Source organism: Saccostrea cucullata, unplaced genomic scaffold, assembly GCF_032062105.1.
Source record: "Saccostrea cucullata isolate Sc308-1 unplaced genomic scaffold, CSIRO_AGI_Scuc_v1 ctg49, whole genome shotgun sequence".
Classification (NCBI taxonomy): domain Eukaryota; kingdom Metazoa; phylum Mollusca; class Bivalvia; order Ostreida; family Ostreidae; genus Saccostrea; species Saccostrea cuccullata.
In genome coordinates, this window is record NW_026925976.1 from 455,123 (window position 1) to 480,917 (window position 25,795).

At 33.3% G+C, this 25,795-nt stretch overlaps 1 protein-coding gene across 3 annotated transcripts in view; it reads right to left on the bottom strand.

The window, feature by feature from the left end:
- LOC134270237 (integrin alpha-8-like) overlaps positions 1-25,363 on the bottom strand; it is a 43,104-nt gene extending 17,741 nt beyond the window's left edge. Inside the window, exons 1-8 of one of the 3 annotated variants that reach the window (XM_062752432.1) lie at positions 24,933-25,363; positions 21,129-21,271; positions 17,275-17,384; positions 6,325-6,445; positions 4,918-4,935; positions 1,580-1,659; positions 703-751; positions 190-276 (exon numbers count right to left, since the gene is read on the bottom strand). In XM_062752432.1, coding sequence (XP_062608416.1) covers positions 190-276; positions 703-751; positions 1,580-1,659; positions 4,918-4,935; positions 6,325-6,445; positions 17,275-17,384; positions 21,129-21,271; positions 24,933-25,195 — 871 coding nt within the window. In that variant the 5' untranslated portion in view covers positions 25,196-25,363. Of the gene's footprint in view, positions 1-189; positions 277-702; positions 752-1,579; positions 1,660-3,277; positions 3,361-4,917; positions 4,936-6,324; positions 6,446-17,274; positions 17,385-21,128; positions 21,272-24,932 lie in introns of all 3 variants that reach the window. The other 2 variants (XM_062752434.1, XM_062752433.1) reach the window with 2 other exon arrangements.
- Positions 25,364-25,795: the final 432 nt, after the last annotated feature.

The following is a 25,795-nucleotide window of genomic DNA, read 5'->3' on the forward strand; positions in this document are numbered from 1 at the left end:
AAATACAAGTAAAATTGAACTTGAATATAAGTTAATTGAACTTAAATACAAGTAAAATTGAACTTGAATAAAAGTTAATCTAAACTTAAATACAAGTATATTCAAAGTAATATTGCACTTAAAAAAGTTAGAGAGTTGAATGACCTTAAATAGAACTTAAAATGGTCTTAACTTTCCCCTGATTCCTACCTCTGTATTTATTGTCCTCTGATGCCCCCTCCTCTCGTGTTGACAACTTGTTGTTATTTAGATCTAACCAGTAGTTGTACACCTGGCCTACAATGTAATAATAATACTTATTTACAATTTATTTAGATCTAACCAGTAGTTGTTAACTTGACCTAGAGGCTAGAGTACAATAAAACATTGAAAATCTAAAAATACTTATGGTACAACAAATATAATCTGTTCACAATCATGTTTTTAATTCTCCTACATAAGACATCAGTAATTAGTTTGGCTGATGAAACTACTTTCTAATTCAACGCTAGCTTTTGTTGGCAATCCTTCCTCATAACAAAAAAAGTCTCTAAAATATCAGCCTTTGTTGGCAATACAGCAGAAGTTCTTAACTAAAAACAACTCATCAGGTAGGAAAATTTTCAACTCCAAGGCAACAATGCCCATCTATCTTTTGACAGAGCAATGTAAAGAACATTTGGTTTTAAGTTGTTTTTAATAAGATGCACATCATCTTCATACCTTGCCAGTAAAAAGCTCCAGGTGCCCCTATCAGCAGTCTGCTGCCATTCTGAAATCATTATTGATAAAAAAAAATGTGAAGGTTGTAAAAAAAAAAAATAGCACACTGATAATACCAATAGTTACATCAACAGTTTAAAAGAACACAAAAAATTGTTCAGTCTGCATTAAAATCTTTCAGAGTGTTCATTCGGAGTGTTGTGTGCATGTGTTATGGTACAGTTTCTGTGAGAATTAAGGGGTCAATTTCTTTTCTGCAGTGTTCAAACTAATATCTAGAGACAATCTAAATCTAACATCAAGTAAATATGTGTTTACATTCTGACATGCCATGAACTATATTTATTGTGGTTATACCCAATACAACATTCATCTGTGCTGACTACATTGCTGGAATTTCCATTACTGCTACTAACAATATATACATCTTATAGTGCTACGACCTTAAGGAACGCACAGCGACCCTAAATCTACTTAGAGCACAAAATATACAGCATATACTCACCACAGAATTCATTCATTCTGTTTATATTAAGATGCATGTGCATTAACTAGCATTCAAGCTGATTTTTTTTCTCGTGTCTTAGATTGGTCAACAATTTGATAACATCACTACATATGTTTTTTTTCCTTGACAATAAATAATACATAAGGCATTGAATCAGCTTCAAAATGTTTAAACCTATTATCCAAGAGCTGTTTTTTTTCTGTATAATGAATCCTGAATGTCTGACAAATGAAATGACAGCTATAGTTTCCCACAAGAAGAGCATGTTCTGATTATTATATGTAAGGCTTTACCCAAGTTGAAGCATTCCACGGTAAAGCTGAAACGAACTGTATAAAGACAGAGACAGAACAAGTGTTTGAGACTCACGTTTGAGAATACGGCAGACATCCCTGCCTGACAGAATCCAACTCTGTGATATCCCCATAACATAACACTACTAATGCCATCTGTAACATAAACCAGCACGTACAGTTCATCATTATTGCTAATGTATTGCTAACTTGAGGTCTTAATTCTTGTTTTGTTTCCCCTTAAGACTCACCATTTTGACCAAGGGGTACCTATACATATATCATACAGAAAAACTTGGTTATAAGGAACTCATTTATTAAGGAATCTCATTTATAAGAATATCTTTATGAATCCACTTAGTGAATTTTCACTGTGTCACTTCACTTCATAAGTTCTTTGGTCAATACACCGACCTTGTCAGAAATACATAATTATTCTCATTAAGTCAATTAAATGCAATCTGACATTTTCAAACTATTTGTTGGGCCATTATTTACACAATGAATTGGCAACAGATTTTTCCATTATTTTCCTATCATGACAAAGAGCATGCAGAGGGTGTGACTTGTCGGCAGGGGATGCTCATTCCTTCATGGCACCGGATCCTTCCTCTGATATTTTGGAGGTCTGTGTTTGGACTTTTGAGCTTGAATAGTATTATTATACTGTCTGTTTTTGTTCTCCATATCACTAATGAATCTTGAATATATAAGGATGTAAAGTTTTAGTGATTTCTTTATAACCAAGTCTTACTATAGGTAGGAAACTGTCTATATTTTCTAATAACTTAAAAAATATTACTGTTACATAAACAGCACAATATATATATTTGAAATCAAGCTGTCTTGCAGTTATTTCCTTCTTTTTTTTCAAGTAGAAATTTGCTGTGAATTGGTCAAAAGGGGAAACAGATGACTGCAATACAGTTGTACAGGTATGATAACTGTAGGGTATTCTGATTCTGATTAAACAAAAACAACAAATATACATTTATACAACAAAATGCCTGCTCTAGCTGTATTTCACATCACAATCATAAGAAAATAAAGAAAGTTTTATGCTTTATTTCTTTGTAATGTTCAAATGATTGGACAAGTACATGAAAATTAAAACATAAACACTTAACATTTTGAAATCAATTTCTACATAAAAGTTTTCTCAAATTTTCAAAACTATAATTCAATCTATAAATGAGAGAACAAATTGTACATGCATTCGTTCATGTAGTTTTTTTTTTTCTTTTCAAGACTTGCATCACTGTGCATTCTATATAGTTCTTTATATTTATTATATTTATGAAGACACTTTCTTTATATTATCAATTTAAACTGCTAGCTAGAGCAGACAGTATATGACAATCAACAGAGTTCGGGCAATTATTATTTACATCACTATTAATTAATTATATATGTATGATGAACTAATTTCTTGAACTGAACATCAATTTCTCAAATGTAGTAAATACAACTTTTACAAATTATACATGTACATTTCATGATACTATATGTTTTTAATGCATGCATGCTTAAATGATCCCCATGCCATATATAATGAAAAAACATGCTTCAAATTAAAATTAATGAACACCATGCATAAAATAAAACCAAAATAATGAATGCCTTATTTGGAAGGAAGGTGATGGATTTTTCATTTTCATTATTTTTTGGACTGTACTTTCAAACTGATGTTGTGTTCTTTCAAACTGTTGTGCAGCAAATTGACAAAATTCAAATTTTTTGCAAAGTGAGAATTTTTTTTTGGATTGAGACTTACAGATGCCATGGCTACTGAGAAGCCTGCTTGACAAAAGCCCGATTTATGGTACTGGTCCACGGTATCTCTTAGTAAATCAACATCTAAAAGGAACCAGCACACAGATTACCAACAGCAATCAACACATCAACCCCATAACGTGTCAACAGCAATCAACCCCTGTATCATTCAATGGAAGAACCCTCATAATATCAATATTGCAAACAATGCACAAATTCTTCTCAAAAATATTCACACAAGTTAGAAAAGCTTTTTTTGAAAATTTAAGAGAGAAAAGTTGTACAGTAAAGAATCATGAGAAAAGAGGTTTCTTACAATGTGTTCTTTTCAAGCTGATCGATGTCTACATGTATTTAAAAGGCTATCTATCTCACATTAAATTTTGCAGACATTTTTTTTTCCTGAAAATTATTGAAAAATGTGTTCATGTTTTAACAATTAATGCTCAACTGATGAAAATTGAACTAAAAATTTCACAAGTCTGTTCTTCTCCCCTCCCAAACCACCTGACCCCCCTAAGAGCCTGGTACAAATTTTTAGGTAATTCAAATTGCAGAAATTAACATTTCAATCGTTGACAACCTAGCTTGGCTTTATGATTCAATGTGACTCCCAAGCAAAATATATAATTGGGGATAAATCATCATCATCCTCAATTTTTATCATTATAGGCCCACGTACAGTATTAGCTTAATATATAGAGTAAATATTGCAGAATTCTATTTTCACTAAAATGCTGTAAAAAAAGTTATGTAGTAATGTTCGTTTGTACAAATAAAGCATAAATGATGTCGAGATAGTTCGTGGATTATATTCATTGAAAACACCCACCTTTACATCATACAATAGCTTACCCCCTATCCCCCACCCCCACCCCAATTTGTAAATAATGTTACAATTTTAAAATTTTCTGTTTCATATTTCATTTCACATAATTTATTTTTAATAAACTTAATGGCCCTCATGCAAACACAAAAAATCTTGTATATTTATATTGTTTGATTTACATCTCTTTTCATAATAAGAATATAATCCACAGACTTTTCTCTGTCATCCAAGGATATAGGACCCAACCTTATAAATATATTTATACACCAGCTGTCAAAAGTTTTTATATACCCACACATATTGTATAATATGCATCACTAAATAAAACATATACATGTAGATATATAATTACATAGAGTCAATATACTTTGTATAAAGAGATAATTAATGATTTAAACATATTTTAAAAAATATTATTATCACAAAGTTAGATAGATATCACATTTAGTATTAAGCACAAAAATGAAAAATCACTCAAGAAATATTTTGAGAAGGCATACATCAGTTGTTGATTTCAGAGGCAAAAACCAACATGATTTCTGCAAATGTATTCATCATTCTGTTTAACCATGACCACAATTTAATGCTACAAGTAAGAAATCTGCCAGATTCACTGGAAAGCTTAAGTATATTGCATTGAAAGCCATTTTTGTAAGATGAATTGAAATGCTCTAGCCTCTGTAATTTTTAAAGAAGTATAGACCTATACAGAAAAAATGTTGGTTTACGCTTCTAAGAATAAACTTTCTGTTATCAGAGATGCATTCACCATTATGCATCATTGCACTGCAATTCAAACTTAAATTATTTACCAGGAGCTTGAAACTTGTCTACAAAATCATGTTGGTGAACTAGATATTTACACTACATGATGGATACTAGAATTAAATTGGACCTAAACTGGTTGATGGAAATATCTGGAATTTCACATTCACATCATATTATTATGTTACACATTTACAATAGTGAGAGAGTTTAGCATTAATTTTTTTCTTTCCTTAGTTAAAAAAAAACCCAGTAAATATCAACATAAAACAAAAATCAAAGTAAAATTAAGGGAGGTTAAACAAGAAATCTGTGAGCCAATGCTCACTAGTAATACCCCCGCTCTGATGTGAATAAACACTACCATGATATATATACAAGCTCAATTACAGGCAAATGCACAGAAAAATATGAAGTTGACATCAGATTAACATCAAAATGAATCCCACTATATAACATGTCTCAACAAAGAGGTACTAAAATTTCAAGCATCTGCGATGAGTAGTTGCTGAGAAAACTGAGACGAAAATTTGTTATGTATGAAATGGACAGACACACAGACAAACAGGAAGTTGTTTGATTTGAACAAAAATGTATCCCAACGTATGGCATGACTCAGAGAAGATTGTATTAAAATTTCAAGCCTCTGTGATGAGAAGTTGCAGTGAAAATTGCGACGAAAATTTGTTATGTATGAAGCGAACAGACAGACAGACAAACAGGAAGTTGACATCCTATTTGAACAAAAATGTATCCCAACATATGGCATGACTCAGAGAAAATTGTATTAAATTTCAAGCATCTGTGATGAGTAGTTGCTGAGAAAACTGCGACGAAAATTTGTTATGTATGAAACGAACAGATGCACAGACAAACAGGAAGTTGACATCAGATTTGAACAAAAATTTATCCCAATGTATGGCATGACTCAGAGAAAATTGTATTAAAATTTCAAGCTTCTGCGATGAGTAGTTGCTGAGAAAACTGCGACGAAAATTTGTTATGTATGAAACGGACAGACGCACAGACAAACAGGAAGTTGACATCAGAATTGAACAAAAATGTATCCCAACATATGGCATGCCTCAGAGAAGATTGTGTTAAAATTTCAAGCTTCTGCGATGAGTAGTTGCTGAGAAAACTGCGACGAAAATTTGTTACGGACGGACAGACAGACAGACACACAAGGGTAAAACAGTATACCCCCCTCTCCTTCAGAGCGGGGGTATAATTACCTTTAAGACTATAGTACTGTAGCACTTGTTTTATGCCTTAATCATTAGTAATGGCAGTTTCCCATTAAATTATCATTAGTTTCTGGCATGTTTAAAGATTTTGTTTGAAATATATGAAATCAATATGATAATACTGTAAGTAATGGTATTTTAGTACAGGTGTACTTAATGTTGTTTATTTGTTTGTTTGTTTGTTTGTTCGTTTGTTTATCCCCTTACTTCCTCTACAGGGGGAATACTCCTCAAAAGTGGTGCTGCCTGACCGGGCGAGATAACATGTCCCCACCGGCTCTCGTTTGTTGAACTGGGTCGACAGGTAGACGTACCGCGGGGCACAAGCCTGAAAGTCAAACCAGAAACTGTTCAGTAAATGTTATAACGGGAGGGGTTATTGGCAAAGACTTTTCTGAAATCATGTACATATATTTATTCATCAATGGTGCAAGTAACAACTTATTAACAATGCAATATAAAAATCTTAATGCAAGCTTAGTTTAAATCATTTTATTTGTAATTGAGTCTTGAAGGGAAAATTTCTGCTTTCTCTAAATTTTTTTTCTGCATTTGAAAAGTTTGCTCTCCTTTAATGACCTTTATATAAATTGACTTCTTTTATGAATGATGATGCAAATTATAATTACAGTCAATTCTCGAATTATCGCCATTCGATTCATCGCCATTTTCGCAATACCGCCATGATTTCCCAAGAACGTTTTTCCTGCTATATAAAATTCTCTTTATAACGCCAAATTCGCATACCGCCATCCACCACCCTGTTTTCACAACAAACGTCCATTTTTAAGTGTCAATTATCTCGATATACCGCCACAGGTGCATGTGGTCAGTGAAGCGCGGCTAATTGGTTGACGCTATCCCTGTTGTAAAGCATGCAAAGGCAGACAAGGTACATGCAATTAAGTAATTAAACGAGCATTAAATAAACAATAATTTTAACATGAACTGTTATAATAATTTTGTTTTATGTTTAATAAAAATATTTATTCACGGCTTCGCCACGAAAGCGGTCATTGTTAAACTTAGTACGCCGATAACGATTATCATAGTATTTTGATGATCTCTGCTTTTAACAATGTAAGGTTTGCTGAAAAAATAATAAAACGGCATAAATTGTGAACGTTTCATTATCAATAATGCCATAATCAATGAATTTATTCAAGAATGCATTTTACGTACTATCGGCAATATATCACGACGGTCCACCCAGCATATTTTTTTTTCAATATCAGACATGCAGATTTACATGCATACACATTTACTTGCCTTTCTTTCATAACTGCACATTTTGTTTTAGCGACATTGTTAATTAAAAAAAATTACTTGAAGTATTTTCAATCAGAAAAATGTTTTTATATACATGTATATGTTATATTAAAAATAGAATCACTAAATGGTATTTCTAAGAACAGTAACTCTACTTCTTGTTTTCTAAAAGATGGGAAATTCAATTCATCGCCAAATTCGTTATACCGCCATGATTTCTAAATTACAAAAGGTGGCGGTTTATCGAGAATTAACTGTATATTATTGTAATAAAACAAATGAGTCTTTAATTCTTGAAAGCAGATTGAGGAATAATGTATCTATAATTTGCAGAATGGATGATTAGTCATGAGAACTCTTGCTTCTACATGTAACAAACATAGTACAGATGTAGTTTTCCAGAACACTTAACATGCATTCTCTGTAAGCACCAAAAAATCTTGGAAACGACATATCTCCGATTTTGATGAAATTTGCACCACAGGTGCACCTTGGTACAAAACCAGCAAATATGGTGTAAGAAGTTTCCCACGTGCACCCGGTTGCCATGGAGACGGGTCCATTGAATTTGGCCATTTTCGGCCTTTTTTGACCAAACAAAAACATGAAAATTGAGGAAATATGAATGCATTTTTATCTTTATGTAGTGAACTCAAATATAAATCTTTGTATCATAAGAAAACATCAACTGTTAAAGAATACAGGGCATATAACCAATTATTCCAGAATTGACCCCATTCTTAGAAAACGGTTCTGCAAAATAGCATAGTTTCTCAAAATGTAAAAAATGGAAAATTTGGCATTTTTTGAGAAATTTAAGGTTAAATAAAAAAAATTGTCTACGGAAATTTTTCAAATCCTATGCGTGTCATCAAACGTCAGTATTAGTAGTGTACCCTCATGAAAAATTGGAGTGGGATCTCAATGCTATTTTTAGTAACATGTATCTAAAAATAGACATATTTCAGAAAAATCCAAAAAATGACATTTGGGCAGAGTTTAAGCTGCCATTGCTAGGTAATTATGAAATATATTGTAAAAGTCAATACGCTAATGTCAGAGACTGGACACCAATAACTACCATGCATATTATTTTCAGGGATTTCAGTTTTCTATTTATAGCTTCAAATGCCTAAATATAGACATGTCTCATAAAATGATGAAAAATGTCAATTTTCCATCATTTTGAAGCTCCACTAAATCATAAATAATAAAAATATGGATCTCTCCAATATTTCATCAATAAGAACAAGGAATAGTATAATATCTCACAAATTATTGAGGACAGGCTCTCATCTCTATAACTAGTACAAATGTTTAAAAATAGACACATATGAAATTAACGGTTTAATGTTGATTTTCCACCAATTTTCAAATTAGAGATGGGAAAATTACCGAATTACTGTCATTAAATGTAACTGATATTATGTGACTGACAAGAACAAAAGAACATTCAATGGAATGCAGCATGATAAGCAGAGGTTTCCATTTCTATTTATAGTAACACATGTTTAAAAATAGACGTTATGCGAAGTATCGGGAAAATGTCAATTTTTTGTACTTTTTTCTAAAATTTTGGATGAATAATTGCTGACTATCTGTTTTTAACTGCTATTGGCATATGGTGACCAACAAGTAAAAGAAAGTCTTATATCAAATACAAAATGAGAAGCAGAGGTTTCCATTTCTATTTATAGTTACACATGTTTAAAAAAAGACGCACTGCAAAATATCGTTTTTTGTACTTTTTTCTCACATTTTGGATGAACAATTGCAGACTATGTTTTTAACTGCTATTGGAATATGGTGACCAACAAGTAAAAGAAAGTATATACGAAATACAGAATGAGAAGCAGAGGTTTCCATTTCTATTTATAGTAACACATGTATGAAAATAGACATGCTGCAAATTCTCGAGAAAATGTAGACTTTCGCACTTTTTTCCTAACATCAGGGATGGTCAAAGTGCAGACAAACGGCTTTTATTTGTTATTGACAGAATATGACTAATGAGTATGAAAAAGCTTTAGCTAAAGTGTATAAGAAAAATGTTTAAGGGTATTTTCACTTTTCTGCCTATAATAACACATATTTATAAATAATCAGGAAAATAAAGAATCGTTCGTTTGTCTCAAATGAGGGATATGAAATTTGCGGTCAAACTTTCATTAGTTGTAACTGACATGGCTAATTGTATTCGGCGCGTCAACGCTTCCACCTCATTCCAATACATGTATCACAAAAGTATGTTCTCCCTGCATTAAAACACTCTAATGACAGCGATTTTCTTAATGAATTAAGCATTATCGTTTATATTCAGGTCGACAGCCCGAGCCCGATTGAATTTTTTTTGTAAGGTGCATCCAGAAAATTTCCCTAGGAGGCGGTGGCTCAAATCACTATGTCAGTTTAAACTAGAACTGTCCAAACGGGACTAAATACCCCCGCTGGGTTTTTCAGAGGTGTTAAATCATGAATATTTAATGAATCTAAGAGAAAAGTGAAATGCCAAAACATTTTTAATGCAAATGTAATTTTTCATAATATTTCATAAATGAAACGAAGGCTCATCCTTATAAAAAAAAAACCCAGACTAAATATACGGATCAGACACGAGTTATGAACTTTTTCTGTCAGTGACCTTGGCCTTGCATTAATGACCTTGGATCAAAGTCATGACAAAAAATCAGATAATAAGCAAGGTTTGTGTGAAGTAGTAGATTGAGGTTTAGCCATAAAAAAGATATGGACTAGACACAAATAATAAAAATTTTTCTTTAAGTGGCTTTGAACTTCCCCAAATGATTTTGCGTCAAGGTCATGACACACTCTTAGGTCATGAGCAATCTTTGTGTGAAATAAGAACCTACCAAGTTCATCCACAAGAAAGATATGGAGCGGACACGAATTATGAAATTTTTTTCAGTGACCTTGAACTTCCCAAAATGATCTTGCTTCAAGGTCATGACACACCCTTAAGTCATGGGCAGTCTTTGTGTGAAATGAGAACATACCAAGTTTATCCATAAGAAAGATCTGGACTGGACACGAATTATGAAATTTTTTTAGTGACCTTGAACTTCCCTAAAGGACCTTGGCTCAAGGTCATGACACAATCTTAGGTCATGGGCAATATTTGTGTGAAATAAGAACATACCAACTTAATTCATAAAAAAGATATGGACCGGACACAAATTATGAAATATTTCTTCCAGTGACCTTGAACTTCCACAAATGTCCTTGGCCTAAGGTCATGACACACTCTTATTGCATGGGCAGTCTTTGTGTGAAATGAGAACCTACCAAGTTTATCCATAAGAAAGCTATGGACTGGACACGAATTACGGAACTTTTTTCAGTGACCTTGAACTTCCCTGAATGACCTTGGGTCAAGGTTATGACACAATCTTAGGTCATGAGAAATCTTTGTGTGAAATAAGAAAATGCCAAGTTTATCCGTAAGAAAGATGTGGACTGAATACCAATTAAATTTTTTTTCAGTGACCTTGAACTTCCCTGAATGACCTTGGGTCAAGGTCATGACACACCCTAAGGTCATGGGCAATCTTTGTGTGGAGTAGTAGATTCTAATTTTCCTCCTTAAGGAAGATATGGACCGGACACTTTGGCACAGACAGATGGACAGACGGACAAGCTGATTCCTATATACCCCCAAACTTCGATTTTTTTTGGGGGGGGAGGGGGGGGTAATAATAGAGTTGAATATTCCAGGGATCCAGATTCCCTTCGATCCATGCATGCCTTACCAGAAATTGTTCAAAAGTAATCCGAAATTTGCCCAAATGTTTTGAGTTGGCTTACTTTCGATTTCTCTCTCTCTATATACATGCATATTTCTCTAGACTTTAACTTAAGCATTTAAAAATATTCGTTGTTTTGGTTTTTATAAAATTATTTTACGTATAAACATACATGTAGTTGTTGGAACTGGGGGGGGGGGGGGGGTTGGGTTGGGTTTCAAAGATAGACATCATTTAGGTAATAAACACTTGGGAGTAGATTTACCCCCCCCCCCCCTTTTAAGCAGGCATGTTGCAGTGTAATCGAATAAGGGTAAGTGGTAGTGTTTGAAAGAAAAAAAATGGTACTGAAAGAAGTTCGATCCCCCTCCCATGAAATAGGATTTCATGTTTTGACCCCCCTCTTCACTTTTACGACACGACACGAATTTTGTTATGACCCTAGAGTTTTATCTCCTTTTTAAAGACTTGATTTTCATGGCAATAAGCTGTCATACATTGGTATCAGTGTTTGAAAAAGATTCCTTGTTACGTTTTAAAATAGTACTACTACTAAAAATTAACTTGTCTTTATGAGAGGATAGGGAGTAACTTTAGTTACAGAAATGGCTTTGCTATTAATAGGCGTTTAAACAAACTAATATTGGTCAGAAATATAAATTATTAGCTTAGTGATAAATCGAACAGAGGAAAGGTATTATTCCTTCATTCAAGGATACTTTGTTAAATTGAAATTAACCCAGTGGTTCTTGATAAGAAAATGAAAATATAAAAAGTTCACAATGAGAACGACAACGACTGATAAGGCACAAATGATCATAAAAGCTCATTTGAGCCTTTATTTCAAAACATGTGTTACTATAAATAGAAATGGAAACCCACCTTATTATGCATTTCGGTTACTGCTATCTTGTACGTGTCGGTTACATTATGTCAGTTACAGCTAATGAAAGTTTGACTGCAATTTCCTATCCCTAATTTGAGAAAATAGAATGATTCTATATTTTCTTGATTAATTGCTGAATGTCTCTTTATAACTATACGTTAGTATAGGTAGAAATGGGAAAATACCTTTACACGTTATTCTTATACATTTTTGCTAAAGCTTTTTCATGCTCGTTAGTCACCTTCTGTCAATAACAAATATCAGCCGTTTGTCTGCACATTATCCATTCCTGATGTTAAGAAAAATGCAAAAGTCTTGTATTTTCTCAAGAATTAGCAGTATGTCTATTTTCAAACATGTGTTACTATAAATAGAAATGGAAACTTATGCTTCTCATTCTGTATTTCATATATATGCTTTCTTTTACTTGTTGGTCACTGAATGCGGATGGCAGTGAAAAACATATTGTCTGCAATTGCTCATCCAAAATGTGAGAAAAAAAGTAGGAAAAAACCTACATTTTCCCGATAATTTACAGTATGTCTATTTTTAAACTCATGTTACTATAAATAGAAATGGAAACCACTGCTTCTCATTCTGTATTTGATGTAAGGCTTTCTTTTACTTGTTGGTCACCATATGCCAATAGCAGTTAAAAACAGATAGTCAGCAATTATGCATCCAAAATTTTAGAAAAAAGTACAAAAATGACATTTTTCAGATAGTTTACAGTACGTCTTTTTTTAAACACGTTACTATAAATAGAAACCTCTGCTTCTCATTCTGTTTTTGATATAATGCTTTCTTTTACTTGTTGGTCACTATATGCCAATAGCAGTTAAAAACAGATAGTCAGCAATTATTCATCCAAAATGTAAGAAAAGAGTACAAAAAAATGACATTTTTCCGTTATTTTGCATCACGTCTATTTTCAAACATGTGTTACTATAAATAGAAATGGAAACCTTTGCTTCTCATTCTGTATTTCGTATATACTTTCTTTTACTTGTTGGTCACCATATTCCAATAGCAGTTAAAAACATAGTCTGCCATTGTTCATCCAAAATGTGAGAAAAAAGTACAAAAAACGACATTTTTCCGATATTTTGCAGTGCGTCTATTTTTAAACATGTGTTACTATAAATAGAAATGGAAACCACTGCTTCTCATTTTGTATTTGATATAAGACTTTCTTTTACTTGTTGGTCACCATATGCCAATAGCAGTTAAAAACAGATAGTCAGCAATTATTCATCCAAAATTTTAGAAAAAAAGTACAAAAAACCGACATTTTCCCGATATTTCGCATAACGTCTATTTTTAAACATGTGTTACTAAAAATAGAAATGGAAACCTCTGCTTATCATGCTGCATTCCATTGAATGTTCTTTTGTTCTTGTCAGTCACATAATATCAGTTAGATTTAATGACAGTAAGTCGGTAAATTTCCCATCTCTAATTTGAGAATTGGTGGAAAATAAACATTAAACAGTTAATTTCATATGTGTCTATTTTTAAACATTTGTACTATTTATAGAGATGAAAGCCTGTCCTCAATAATTTGTGAGATATTATGCTATTTCTTGTTCTTATTGATGAAATATTGGAGAGATCCATATTTTTATTATTTATGATTCAGTGGAGCTTCAAAATGATGGAAAATTGACATTTTTCATCATTTTATGAGACATGTCTATATTTAGGCATTTGAAGCTATAAATAGAAAACTGAAATCCCTGAAAATAATATGCATGGTAGTTATTGGTGTCCAGTCTCTGACATTAGCATATTGACTTTTACAGTATATTTCATAATTACCTAGCAATGGCATCTTAAACTCTGCCTAAATTTCATTTTTTGGATTTTTCTGAAATATGTCTATTTTTAGATACATGTTACTAAAAATAGCATTGAGATCCCACTCCAATTTTTTCATGAAGGGACACTACTTATATTGAGGTTTGACAACACGCATATGATTTGAAAAATTTCCGTAGACAATTTTTTTTATTTAACCTTAAATTTCTCAAAAAATGCCAAATTTTCCATTTTTCACATTTTGAGAAACTATGCTATTTTGCAGAACCGTTTTCTAAGAGTGGGGTCAATTCTGGAATAACTGGTTATATGCCCTGCATTCTTTAACAGTTGATGTTTTCTTATGATACAAAGATTTATATTTGAGTTCACTACATAAAGATAAAAATGCATTCATATTTCCTCAATTTTCATGTTTTTGTTTGGTCAAAAATGGCCGAAAATGGCCAAATTCAATGGACCCGTCTCCATGGCAACCGGGTGCACGTGGGAAACTTCTTACACCATATTTGCTGGTTTTGTACCAAGGTGCACCTGTGGTGCAAATTTCATCAAAATCGGAGATATGTTGTTTCCAAGCCCTATAGTAAATTTCTTGGTGCTTACAGAGAATGCATGTTAATTTGTGTTTGATTGTTTACTTTGCCTAGAAGCTAAATTCTTACCCCTGATTCTACACATGTATTAAGTGTTAACAATTATTTTAGGAAGGCAAAAATAAGTCTTCCGTTTAATTAACTCAGTCCAAAGCATGCATTAGTGTCTCCTGGTTATTATGGTTATACAAGGGTACCAGTGATGCAAAAAGTAGTGTTTTGAGAGCATTTTAAGAAAAATATATTTTTATAATAATTGTGGCTGACAATGTTGAAATCATTTACAGAAAGATAGCTAGTTTTAAATATCTAAGACAATGATCACAAGTGATAGAAATAGGGAGACAAGTTGAAAGAATTTTAAAGAAATTTTTCTTTTTAAGTAACCAAGGCTACACTTAACATCCATCAAAAATTTGAAAATTTGAAATAAAAATAATTAATTTTCTAAGTAAGATCTACTTGTGTACCAGGTCTTTAGGCCATTCCAAATTTTTTCTCTGTTTAGCGTCCATCCATCTTTCAAAAACCTACCTACCTATTTGCAAAAAACAAACAAGCCAAACACTAGAAAACTGACCAGTCAGCAAGGGCCCCGCCATGAGGTAGAATTATAAGGGTGCAGCTTATGGAATGATTTAAGAAATACATGACGAATAAGAAACAGCAACTGTATTCTTAAAATTTCAAGATAATTCCCGAATGTCCAAAAACCTGTAAATAATATCCTTGTATTTATTTTACATAAGGCAGTAAAGAACAACTCAACACTGAATGTATATCTAAATAATAGTGAAGCTTTTGTTATATAAAATGCCAGCTTCAATGAATGCAAATACATATCATGAAGGCTTGACCTTAACTTCAAAACAAACAGCAGTTGCAGACAAAGGTTTTCATTAATCTTAAAGTGACAGATAAAGATAAGCCTTCTAAATTTCCTGCAGCAGGCTAGATAATTAATCCCAAGGGATTAATTGTACTTCTCTCTCATCATTTTCTTCTTAATTTATAATAAGAACTTTTTCAGCAATGATAGAATGATGAGGTTTTTATCCAACTGCCTTAAAAATTAATAATATTCTTGAATTTTCATGAAGAAAAAAAAATAAATAAATAAACAAATAAAAATAAAAAATATATCTTCTTTAATCTATTTCTTCTTTTTCAAAGTCAATGAAATTAAAACTCATCGTGTACGCTATTTCAACAAAAATAAAGTAAAAACATTTATACTTCAATCCACATTTCATAGTGTTCATAGCATTCCAAATGGACTTAACTTCAAAACAAACTTCATTTGCAGACAGAGGTGGTAATTAATCTCAATGTGACAGATAAAGATAATGCTTTGGATTTTCTTCAGGAGGAAAGCTAATTAATCCCAAGGGGCTCATTCATTGCAGTATTCAGTTTACAACATTTTCAGAAGTTATCTCTCTTTCCCAATTCATTCTTATATAAAGTTAAGGAATCTACCCCACCACCCCAGCTCCAAACCAGAGGACATAGAGAAACAAAATTAGCATCAAAATATGTCTTTTTGCCTACTGAACTACCATACCAAATTTGAACTTAATTGGGCTACCATAAAAAAAATTATTAGGAAAAAACAGAAAATTTGTGGACGGAAGAATGACAGACGGACAGACAGACGGACAGACAGACAGACAGAGTGATTACTATAGGGCACCTGCAAATCCTTGCGGGGCCCTAATAAAACACGTACAGGCTTAAGTCATAAAAAAGACGCCCTTCAAATGATTTGATCTAACTTAACTGCTCTGATACAAGAAATATCTATTCTTAAGCAAAAACAAGGGATTAAATGCTTAAAATACACGCAATATAACTTACTGTATAGAATTATTTGGAGAAATTGACAAAATTTTAAAAAATCGACTAAATTAATCAATTTCAGGACTCCTGATGTTGTGTGTTTTTTTCTTATATGGGGGTCAAAAACCAAGGCGCACGCGGACGCTTAACATAGAAAAAACTTGGAATGGCCTTACTGAAAGTGGACAAAAACTGTAGGAGAAGTATTGAGTTTTGAAAATATTTCACACATGTAGACAGACAGCTAGAAAGATGTAAAATGGACATCTTTCTCGCTGCTACTTCGACAGTGGAGCTAAAAAATTTCACTAATAAAAACTCATATTTTTCATAAGGGCACTTCAGAAAAGAAATTTAGCTAGTGGGTAATATGTGAGTGAATCTGTATAGCCCTAACTTTTGGCACCTGCAAATTCATATTCCTTCAAACTCTCAACAGTTTACATTTTGATCACATGACCTCACAGACATTGAGCAACAAAGAGGCTGCCTATCTCTGCATGATTAATACCTTATGTTATTTATAAATATTGCCTTACATCATGTATCAGAGATTCCTATAGCACAATCCCAACTCTTGTACATGATTTAGAGAACTATTTCTGATTCTTTGATGAGTGATACATAAAGGCACATGGACCTTAAAGCTAACCTGAATTTATACAAAATTATTTCTGAATCAGCTGCTTAGTGATGAATTCCAAGATCACCAAAATTTATAAAATTCTATCAATCATTCTTTAAATCATCTGTATACTAGTGTTCAACCATCTCAAAAACATCTACTTTAAACCATCTTAAAAATTTAATTGATTTCAATGCACTCAGAGTAATATCAGTCAGCTAGACTTCCTGAGGCAGGCCCTTATGAACAATAACCAGACAAAGTATACTACATTTACCAGTATTTGTCTTCTCTCAGACAGAGGTTAATATAACATTTACCAGTATTTGTCTTCTCTCAGACAGAGGTTAATATAACATTTACCAGTATTTGTCCACTCTCCCCCGAGCTGATCACCGTGGCACCGAACCATTGGTCATTTTTGTCCTCTATTGGTTGGTAGATTCCTGTGATGTCGGGTCGTCTCTCGTTACCTACAATAACAGCACAGCAAAATATCACCTCAGTTATCAATTATGTCAATCAATACAAGAGCTGTATATATATGTCCAAAAATTGACCAATATAGGAGAATGACTCTGCAATAAAAAGAAAATATATAGTTGAACTTGAAGTTGCCTCCAAAACTTTTATCTTGAATACCATTGTTTATGTCAAAGTCACTTATAGGAAGTCCCAACTTACTACTGTTTCTAAATGTATATTAAGTGTTTTTATATTTTTATATTAAATCCTCAAATATCTCATAGTTTTGAGGGTACAGTAAAACTCGGTTATAGCGAAGTCTTGGGGACCTGTGAATTTAATTCGCTATATCCGTATAACAAATTCGTATAACCAGTTATAGTGAATTCGCAATATGCAATTTTCCTTCAAGTATTACTACCAAATATGTTAGGGAAGCAAATATTACAAAACATACCTTTGATAACTAAGGTTTTATTATGTATTGAATTTTATTTCCAAATGCTAAAAGAAAGTAAAGTCACTTCAATTTATCAAATTTTGAGATTTTTGAAAGTTCATTATAAAAGATGTAAATTTCATTACATTTAACCTCAACGAAACTCAAAAATTAGTTCGCTATATCCGTAAGTTCGTTAAATCAGAGTTCGTTATAACCGTAAAATTTTACAAAGATTTGTTAAGAATTTTGCCGGGGACCCAGAAAAACTTCGCTATATCCGTGAATTCGCTATATCCGTGTTCGTACTAAACGAATTTTACTGTACCTTGAGTGAATTTGTGATAACAAAGTTTGACCATATCTAAATTTTGTGGAGATCAGGGTCTTAGTACTTATCTCAATTCTAACCTGCCTTTGAGTTCAAAATAAAGAGATTTTACTGTATTCATTCTCAGTACATGAATTTTGCAGAGAGGTTTGAGTTTTTAATATTGGGATCAAGTTATATATACATGTACATACAAAAACCTCAAAAGCACCACTATTTTAAACTTAGATGCACCAGCTACATGTAGTACAGTTTTTAAATCTTTTTCGTGCCAGCACCTTCTGCGACACAGGACCTCTGTTTATTTGGTCTCATCTGAAGGACCGGCCTCCACGTCCCACAGTGGGATTCAAACCCGCGACGTAAGGATTGACTCCTTACTTCACAACTCTAGAGCAGTCGCTCTAACCACTGTGCCACATTGGTGATGGTAAGCATGGTAAGCATTAGAGAGAAGAGTTACACATCCTAGCAAAATCATGGAAATGACTATTGAGTGGTTGATTTCATACTTTTCCTGTAGGACAAGTGGTCATTGAAACATTTTCTGGGTAACCCAGCTTGTTTATTTGAAATATTTGTGTGTTTCTTTTTTTAAATAACAAAAATTTTCATAGGAACTAAAACACAATACAGTTAAACCTGTCTAATCCTTCACCTGTGCAACTTGTTACACTGAGAATTCCAACGTGGAATTTTGCTCCTATTTTACTATATTCCGTAATTTTCTACACTGTGCAATCCGACACTCTGTCTATTCCAACACAAAATTTGTCAGATTAAACAGGTTTCACTGTATAAAAAATTTAAGCTTTATTACACAAGCAAGATTATTTTTCCCAATAAAATCAACAAGGTTGAATGAATCATCTTTTATATATGTATATATTATAAAATTTTAGATATAATATATAGCTGAGTATTACTAAATAAAGAAAGTCAAATTATTTTAGAGTTGCTTTGCTTTTTGGTACTTATTTTGGCTACTAAACAAAATCGAGTGGTGATGGTTAGAGGTCTTGTATATACTACTAAATAATAAAGACTTTTGAAGTACATGTATTAGTGTTAACAAGTATACACATCACTGAGTAGTGCAGTTGCACATATGTCATTCAGTAAGACTTTCATATTTAAAGTGTTTTGTATTTTTGTAACAAGTGGTTGAGTTAGAACTGTGAGAAAGCATTATATTCATGTTTGACCCCTATTTGACCTGATCCACAGATATTTACAGCATTCCACCAAAAAAATACTGTTTGTAATATATATACAGTTGTACCACTATATGCAATATAGTTTGAACTTTTTTGTTGTTTTTTTTCCATGGAGTGGAAGAGTTCCAATTCTTGAAGGATTAGTATACTTTATTTCAATGTCTATTTATGGTGTTTTACACTTCACCTAAAACAATTTTTGATAAAAGAAACATTATTGAATATATGTTCAGTATTTTTTGTGCATTTTTCTTTGAATCATCCAAAAATTTTCATCAATTGACATCTTTCAAAAAACCCTGATAATGCATGCTGATTTTTTGTCTATGAACATCTGATGACGCTATTATCTTGAAAAACTATCAGTAGGTAAGGTATGTTGCATATGTCCTTAAACTATTTTTAAAAATAAAGTGCCCCGCCACAGCATGATACGCCCGTCAAATATTGTTCAATAATCATAAATTAGTTAGGATGCAAGAAAATCAGGTAGCCTTGATTAACAGATTGACACAGATTTCAATGATTTAATTTCCATTTCTTATCATACATCTCTAAGAGATGCAGTGTAGGGATTGATTATAACAAATACATCATATAACTCTAAACTGGTTGTGTTAGAGCATAACAAATATCCATCTGCAGCTTACTTAAACTTAAAAATTGTTTATTGCATATTTTATGAAATAATAGAAATGCTACAGTTAAATAAAAAAAATCAAACATAAATTATAATTTCTTCAGACTATAAAATTCTAAGTGAGACATGACTGCAATTTGTTGCAAATATATAAAAATTGAAATATATATTTTTTTTCAATGAACACATGTATAATTAGTTTTAATTATATTGTACAATGCTTATTTAGTTTTAATCATTCACTAAAACATAAATTTGTTTTAATCACATTACACCAATTGGAAGATCTTTATCTAGACTTGCCATCAAGAACTCTTAATTAACACAAGCAACTATGAGGCCATTTCTTTTTGCCCAACTCCCAAGAGATAAATAAAGATAACAGCTGCATCAGATCTAGAGATGCTCTTAGCTCCTGACAATAAACTCATTAATTTCTCTCTAATTTGACATGCAAGTTTCTGCTATCAAAATTCTTCTTGACCAGTGCTTGATAATTATGCCCATGGGACAAACTGAATTCCTCTCAAAGCATAAACATTTGTTACAGATTGCTGTAAAGTATATATAATGAAAAAATAAGTTTTTACTTAAATTTAACATTTTTTAATAAGGATACAACTATATTTTTACGTTTTTTAGGATTATGAAATTTAAAATTTAAAAGACTTAGTTTTTTTAAAAAATTCACTTAAATTAAAGGTCACAGTGACCTTGAAATAGGCCGCGACACACCTTCTACTTTAGCTGTATACTTTTGCAAAGTTTCAAAGCTGTAGGTCTCATAGTTTTCTAGTTATGAGCCGGACAGGATTTTTCCATATTTGGCTATAGCATCTTTATTAAAGGTCAGAGTGACCTACTTTTTGTGCGAGAAACACCTTCTACCCAAGATGTATCAGCTGACAAAGTTTGGTAACTCTAGGCCTTATAGTATTAAAGTTATGAGCCGGACACGAGAAAAGCTAACAGACGGACAGACGGACGGACACGAAGCCTATAACATAATAATACGTCCCGTCTTAAGACGGGCGTATAACAATATTTAATTTGTAGAAATTTGTATCATTCAAAGGGTCAAAATTGTTGGTGTCAACACATGTATACTGTGACCCTTTATCTTACCTCTGTTGTCAAAAGGAATGATCTGGCACCATGGGGGGATGGTGTTTGTCTGGTTGTAGGGGTCTATTCTACATCTCAGTACTGCTCCCCCTCTCACTATCTCCGGCTGGCCTGTCTGAGCCCGGGGGGCCCCCACAAGCATCCTACAATAAGCAACAAAACAGTTTCATATACAGAATTATTGAACCTCCCCACCAGCATCCTACAAATCTAACCAACAAAACAGTTCCAGTATCCAAATCTCAGTCTAGGAGACCTGACACTTCCAGGGCATACTGGATGGCACCAAATGTAACATGAAGACAGAGATGCATGCAGTATGGCTCATCAGTGACATTAAGGGATGCAGAGGGATCCAGAGGTGGGTGGGGGCTATGGGGATTCAACCCAACCCCAACCCCCCTTGAACTGGATTTGCAAAAACAGAGAGAGACAGAAGAAAGTCCCAAATTTTTGTTGTGTTTTTAGTTTAGAAAATGTTCAGTGAAAGGCTATTGTTGTAGAATATAAAAAAAAAAATGAAACCCCACCCCCTTTACAAAATAGGATTTTCGGGTTCGGGGATTTATTTTCCTTTCTTTTTCAAGAACTTTCAGGTAATTAATCCATACGCATATTTTTTCCCAGTTGATTGACCACCCACTTTTAACAACTATACTCCAACCTATATCCTATTGAATTATTTTACTACATGTATATGTAAAACATATGTTATAATAAATCTTTCAATCCCCTCTTTGAAAAATTTCTAGATCTGCACTTGGGATGCATCAATAGTAGTGTTTGGAGAATTAACAATACTTATGATATGGCCATAATATTAAAGCTTGTAAATATATGTTCAGAAATTCCATATATATCAAAATTTATGTCAAATTCAGAACGTAACTGAACTAACGATATGCCACTTTTTATTTGCAAATCAAAGAGAAACAAATCACCTGTCATGCAATACATTATGCCAACAGGTTTATGTTACATGTACAAGAGTTCTGGACAGTTGACAGACATTATTACAGGTGACAATGTAAGGTCACTTGTACCTGGCTGACCATTGAGTAATTTTGCTTTTTGATGGCACACTTAGATTTTGTGAGAGATTTTAGACATTTGTTATGAACCACTATTATTGTTACATTTACTCTCTCTTTTGTTAGGTCTATTAAGATAGCTAGGTTCTCATATTGACATATTTCGGCATTACTGTAATTGTAGTCTTTCCCTCCCTGACAGTTAATAAATGGAGATTTAGCTAGGGGTCATCTCTGGTGTGTGTTAACTACATGTAGCTGACATCAATAAGTGTAATTTGATACACACTTGACATTCAATTATAGACAAATCTCTGTCACTAAAACGTTTACCAAACACAGATTGACAACAGTGACCTTGAAAGCATTCTCAGGACCAATTTTCTTCACAAGAGGGAGTAGCTATAGAGGCAGTTTGGGCAGTATTAAATTATCAGAACCATTCTCTATAATGACTATTACACTGTATAGGAGGTGTGGCATGAAATTCTCCAAACTCTCAATGATAAAAGTCCTAGATACCCCAATCTAAAATCAAGCAAAAATTGGTTACTATGTATTACAGTTACCATGGCAACATGTCTTAAATTACATGTTCATTAATCTTAATCTACATTGTAGCCAGGCCTGTATATAGATGGGATGAGGTGGACAATTTCAATATAGTTATGAAGCAAACATCCCCCAAATCAGACCTATACCTAGAACAAGCTGTTTACTTTCCAATTTTTCTCAAATTTGGAAATTTTCTAGGAATGAGTGAGAACCCCCACCCCACCCCACCAAATAAAATTCTGGATACACGCAAGAATCAACAAAAAAAAAAAATGAGTCATTTCTAAACCTTACGATAGTTTGTGGGTCCGTGATGTTATGCTGAGTTGCTGACTTTAGCTGCTTTTCTTATATTAAGGTGCACTTGATGCCCCATAATAGAAATCCCCCTTTTCACCTGGTGCTCATCGAAGTCATTGCAGTTCAACGCGATCAATATCAATTGATAAATTGGATGGAGGGCCTAATGAGAATTGCACGTCGCTATCAAATGACACACTTACCCCACATGTATGTTTATATTGACTCAGGACACGTGCATGGTATGAAATATCGGTAAACACTGCGTATCGTTTACGAGTTGTGGTTTCGGACACTATCCATCAAGATCGGACGTAAAACGCTGATGTTACGAATGATTATGGCATTAATCAAAATCAGTGGATAAGTGCCCAAGTTATTGGCATGTCCGGTAATTAATCAATGCGTAACGTCGTGATTTGGTGAATATTTTGCCAAGACCTCGGAAATAACAAACTGAAAAGTCATGTATTTTATTTCCGAAACCGACGTAGAATCAATAGAAGTTCTAACTAGAGCTATTTTTACTAAACTTTCGTTTCTTTTCTCACTGTTTCTCAGTTTATCTAGATAAAACTTTTTAAAACTTATTTTTAAAAGAAATCGGCGCTTCTCTTACAAAAGTAATTCATGATAAAAGACACGATAGACAGAAAAGAAAGGCGCTTTGTCAGCGTTGAACAGCAGTTAAAGTAGGGTGGATGTTTTCTCGGGGATATCTTTTAACACCTAACATCAACATTATGACACTTAACTGCTTAACATATTTGTGCAGCACAATGCATTTTCAATGCAAACGATAGAGGGGGATATGCAGCTGTTAGTGTTTTATGTACAGTGTGGTATTTAAAATCATATCACCGTAAACCGACCCTACTGCTTCAATATTGAGATAAATTCCTACATGTCCAAAGGCTCAGGTGCAGCGCTCATCCAATCAAGTTTATGTGTATCGTGGCGTCGTTTTTTTTATGGATCTACACATGTACGGCCGACACCAGGGGGTATGAGGCAGCGGCTAACACACGCCTGGTGTGTAATCATTCTCCCAGCAGGCCACTTCCTCTCAAGACATTACCGGTGGATCCCTCTCTTTCTTCCCTCCTTATCATACTTATCATCTGATGCCAAGATCTATCGTTGTGTAATCCCTCCGCGATAACCCCACTCCCCCACTGATTACCCTACTGAGAGGACTAAAGATACCCCAACTTTATGTCCTTACGGACTCTGTCCTCAAAGGGTTTTTTTCTTTGAAAGATAAGGTTCTTTGAACTTAAACAACAACAAGATGGACATAGTTAAAGATTAATGACTATAATAAAGTATATATCACACCTTAGTATATGGCCCTGCCTAGGGGTCTAAAAAGAATCCGTGTGTGCATTTCAGCAATTAACACTGATTAATAGTAAACCATACTGCCCCCTTACAATAAGCAAATACGAAACTTTTTTTAAAATCTTTAAAGTTATATTTTTAATTTCCGATTCATTTTAATTCTCAACTTGAGTACTGCACCTCCACTCTAAAGAATATTTGAAGAAGTGCCTCTCAAGCTTATGTTGCCAAGAGGTCAAAACTTCAATTAGGGAGGAAAAAACCTATAGCGTTAAAGACAGGAAGTGTGTGCTGTGGCTTCAGCTGCCCTCAACTCTCTGTGAAGGTTGGATGCCAATACATGATTGAACACCAGAACATCTATGTTACGTGTAGGGGGTGTTATCGCACAATGAGGTAAACATCTGATATACATGGGGGAAAAGCTCCTATCACAGTATCAGAAATCTACATCAGAACATTTAATTATATAGATAATGGACAAAGAGAAAGTGGTTTATCATGTTCATACAGAATTTTATACAGATTCTGAGGAAAACTTTAGTTTCCTCATTTCACCTGTTGAAATTCATCTTACCACGATTGGCCTTGGTCTATATGCTGAGCTACTGAGTATCCAAACATATCTCCGGCGTTGCCTTTTTGTATAACTGGAGACTTGATATCCATATTAAAACCCAGAATAGTGGGGAACACAAACATCAGCGAAAAGAAAATCACAAAAAACACTTGATTGCTCTTACATCCCAAAACCATCCTATCTTTAAGGCATCGAGAACACAGAGAAAAGAATCTACAAGTTACAGACACAGAAGAAGTGGGACTAGACTTAGAATCCATCCTAACAAATAAAGCACAGAGAAAATAATGTAAAAATATCCCTTCCTGAATATATCACTGTTTATACATAGTTATTTTTTTTCCCTCTTCTATATGACTGAAGTCTTTCTTCTCAAGATACATGTAAGTGTTCATGAACGATTCCACTTTCCATCGAGGGGCGATCAAGTCTCCGTGCATTGGCAGGTAGGTGTGATGCGCACGCCATATATAGATAGCGCCCCTGACGCATCTTTTCCGATTCATCTTTTTGAAGCTTGTAAAACCGACTACCTGCGGGGGTTCTGTATAACGGTGTCAGTATTTGTTTTAGGCAACAATTAAAACAAATAAAACACCTCTAAATAGCCCCAAATAGCAATAAACTAAATCAATTGTAAAAGTACATTTTTCTTCAACATCGCATGCATTGCAAGTGAAAATTTCTTGCAAATTTTGTTTTGGTTAGTTGTAACAATTTTAAAATAATTAAACAGCTCTGCCTATCCACTTCAAAATGATTGTACTATTACTCAATTAATATTGATGCCAAACATATTTTGGTATAGAAAAAAACCAGAGCGTTTATTTTCAATAACACTATATTCTTAACCCCCCCCC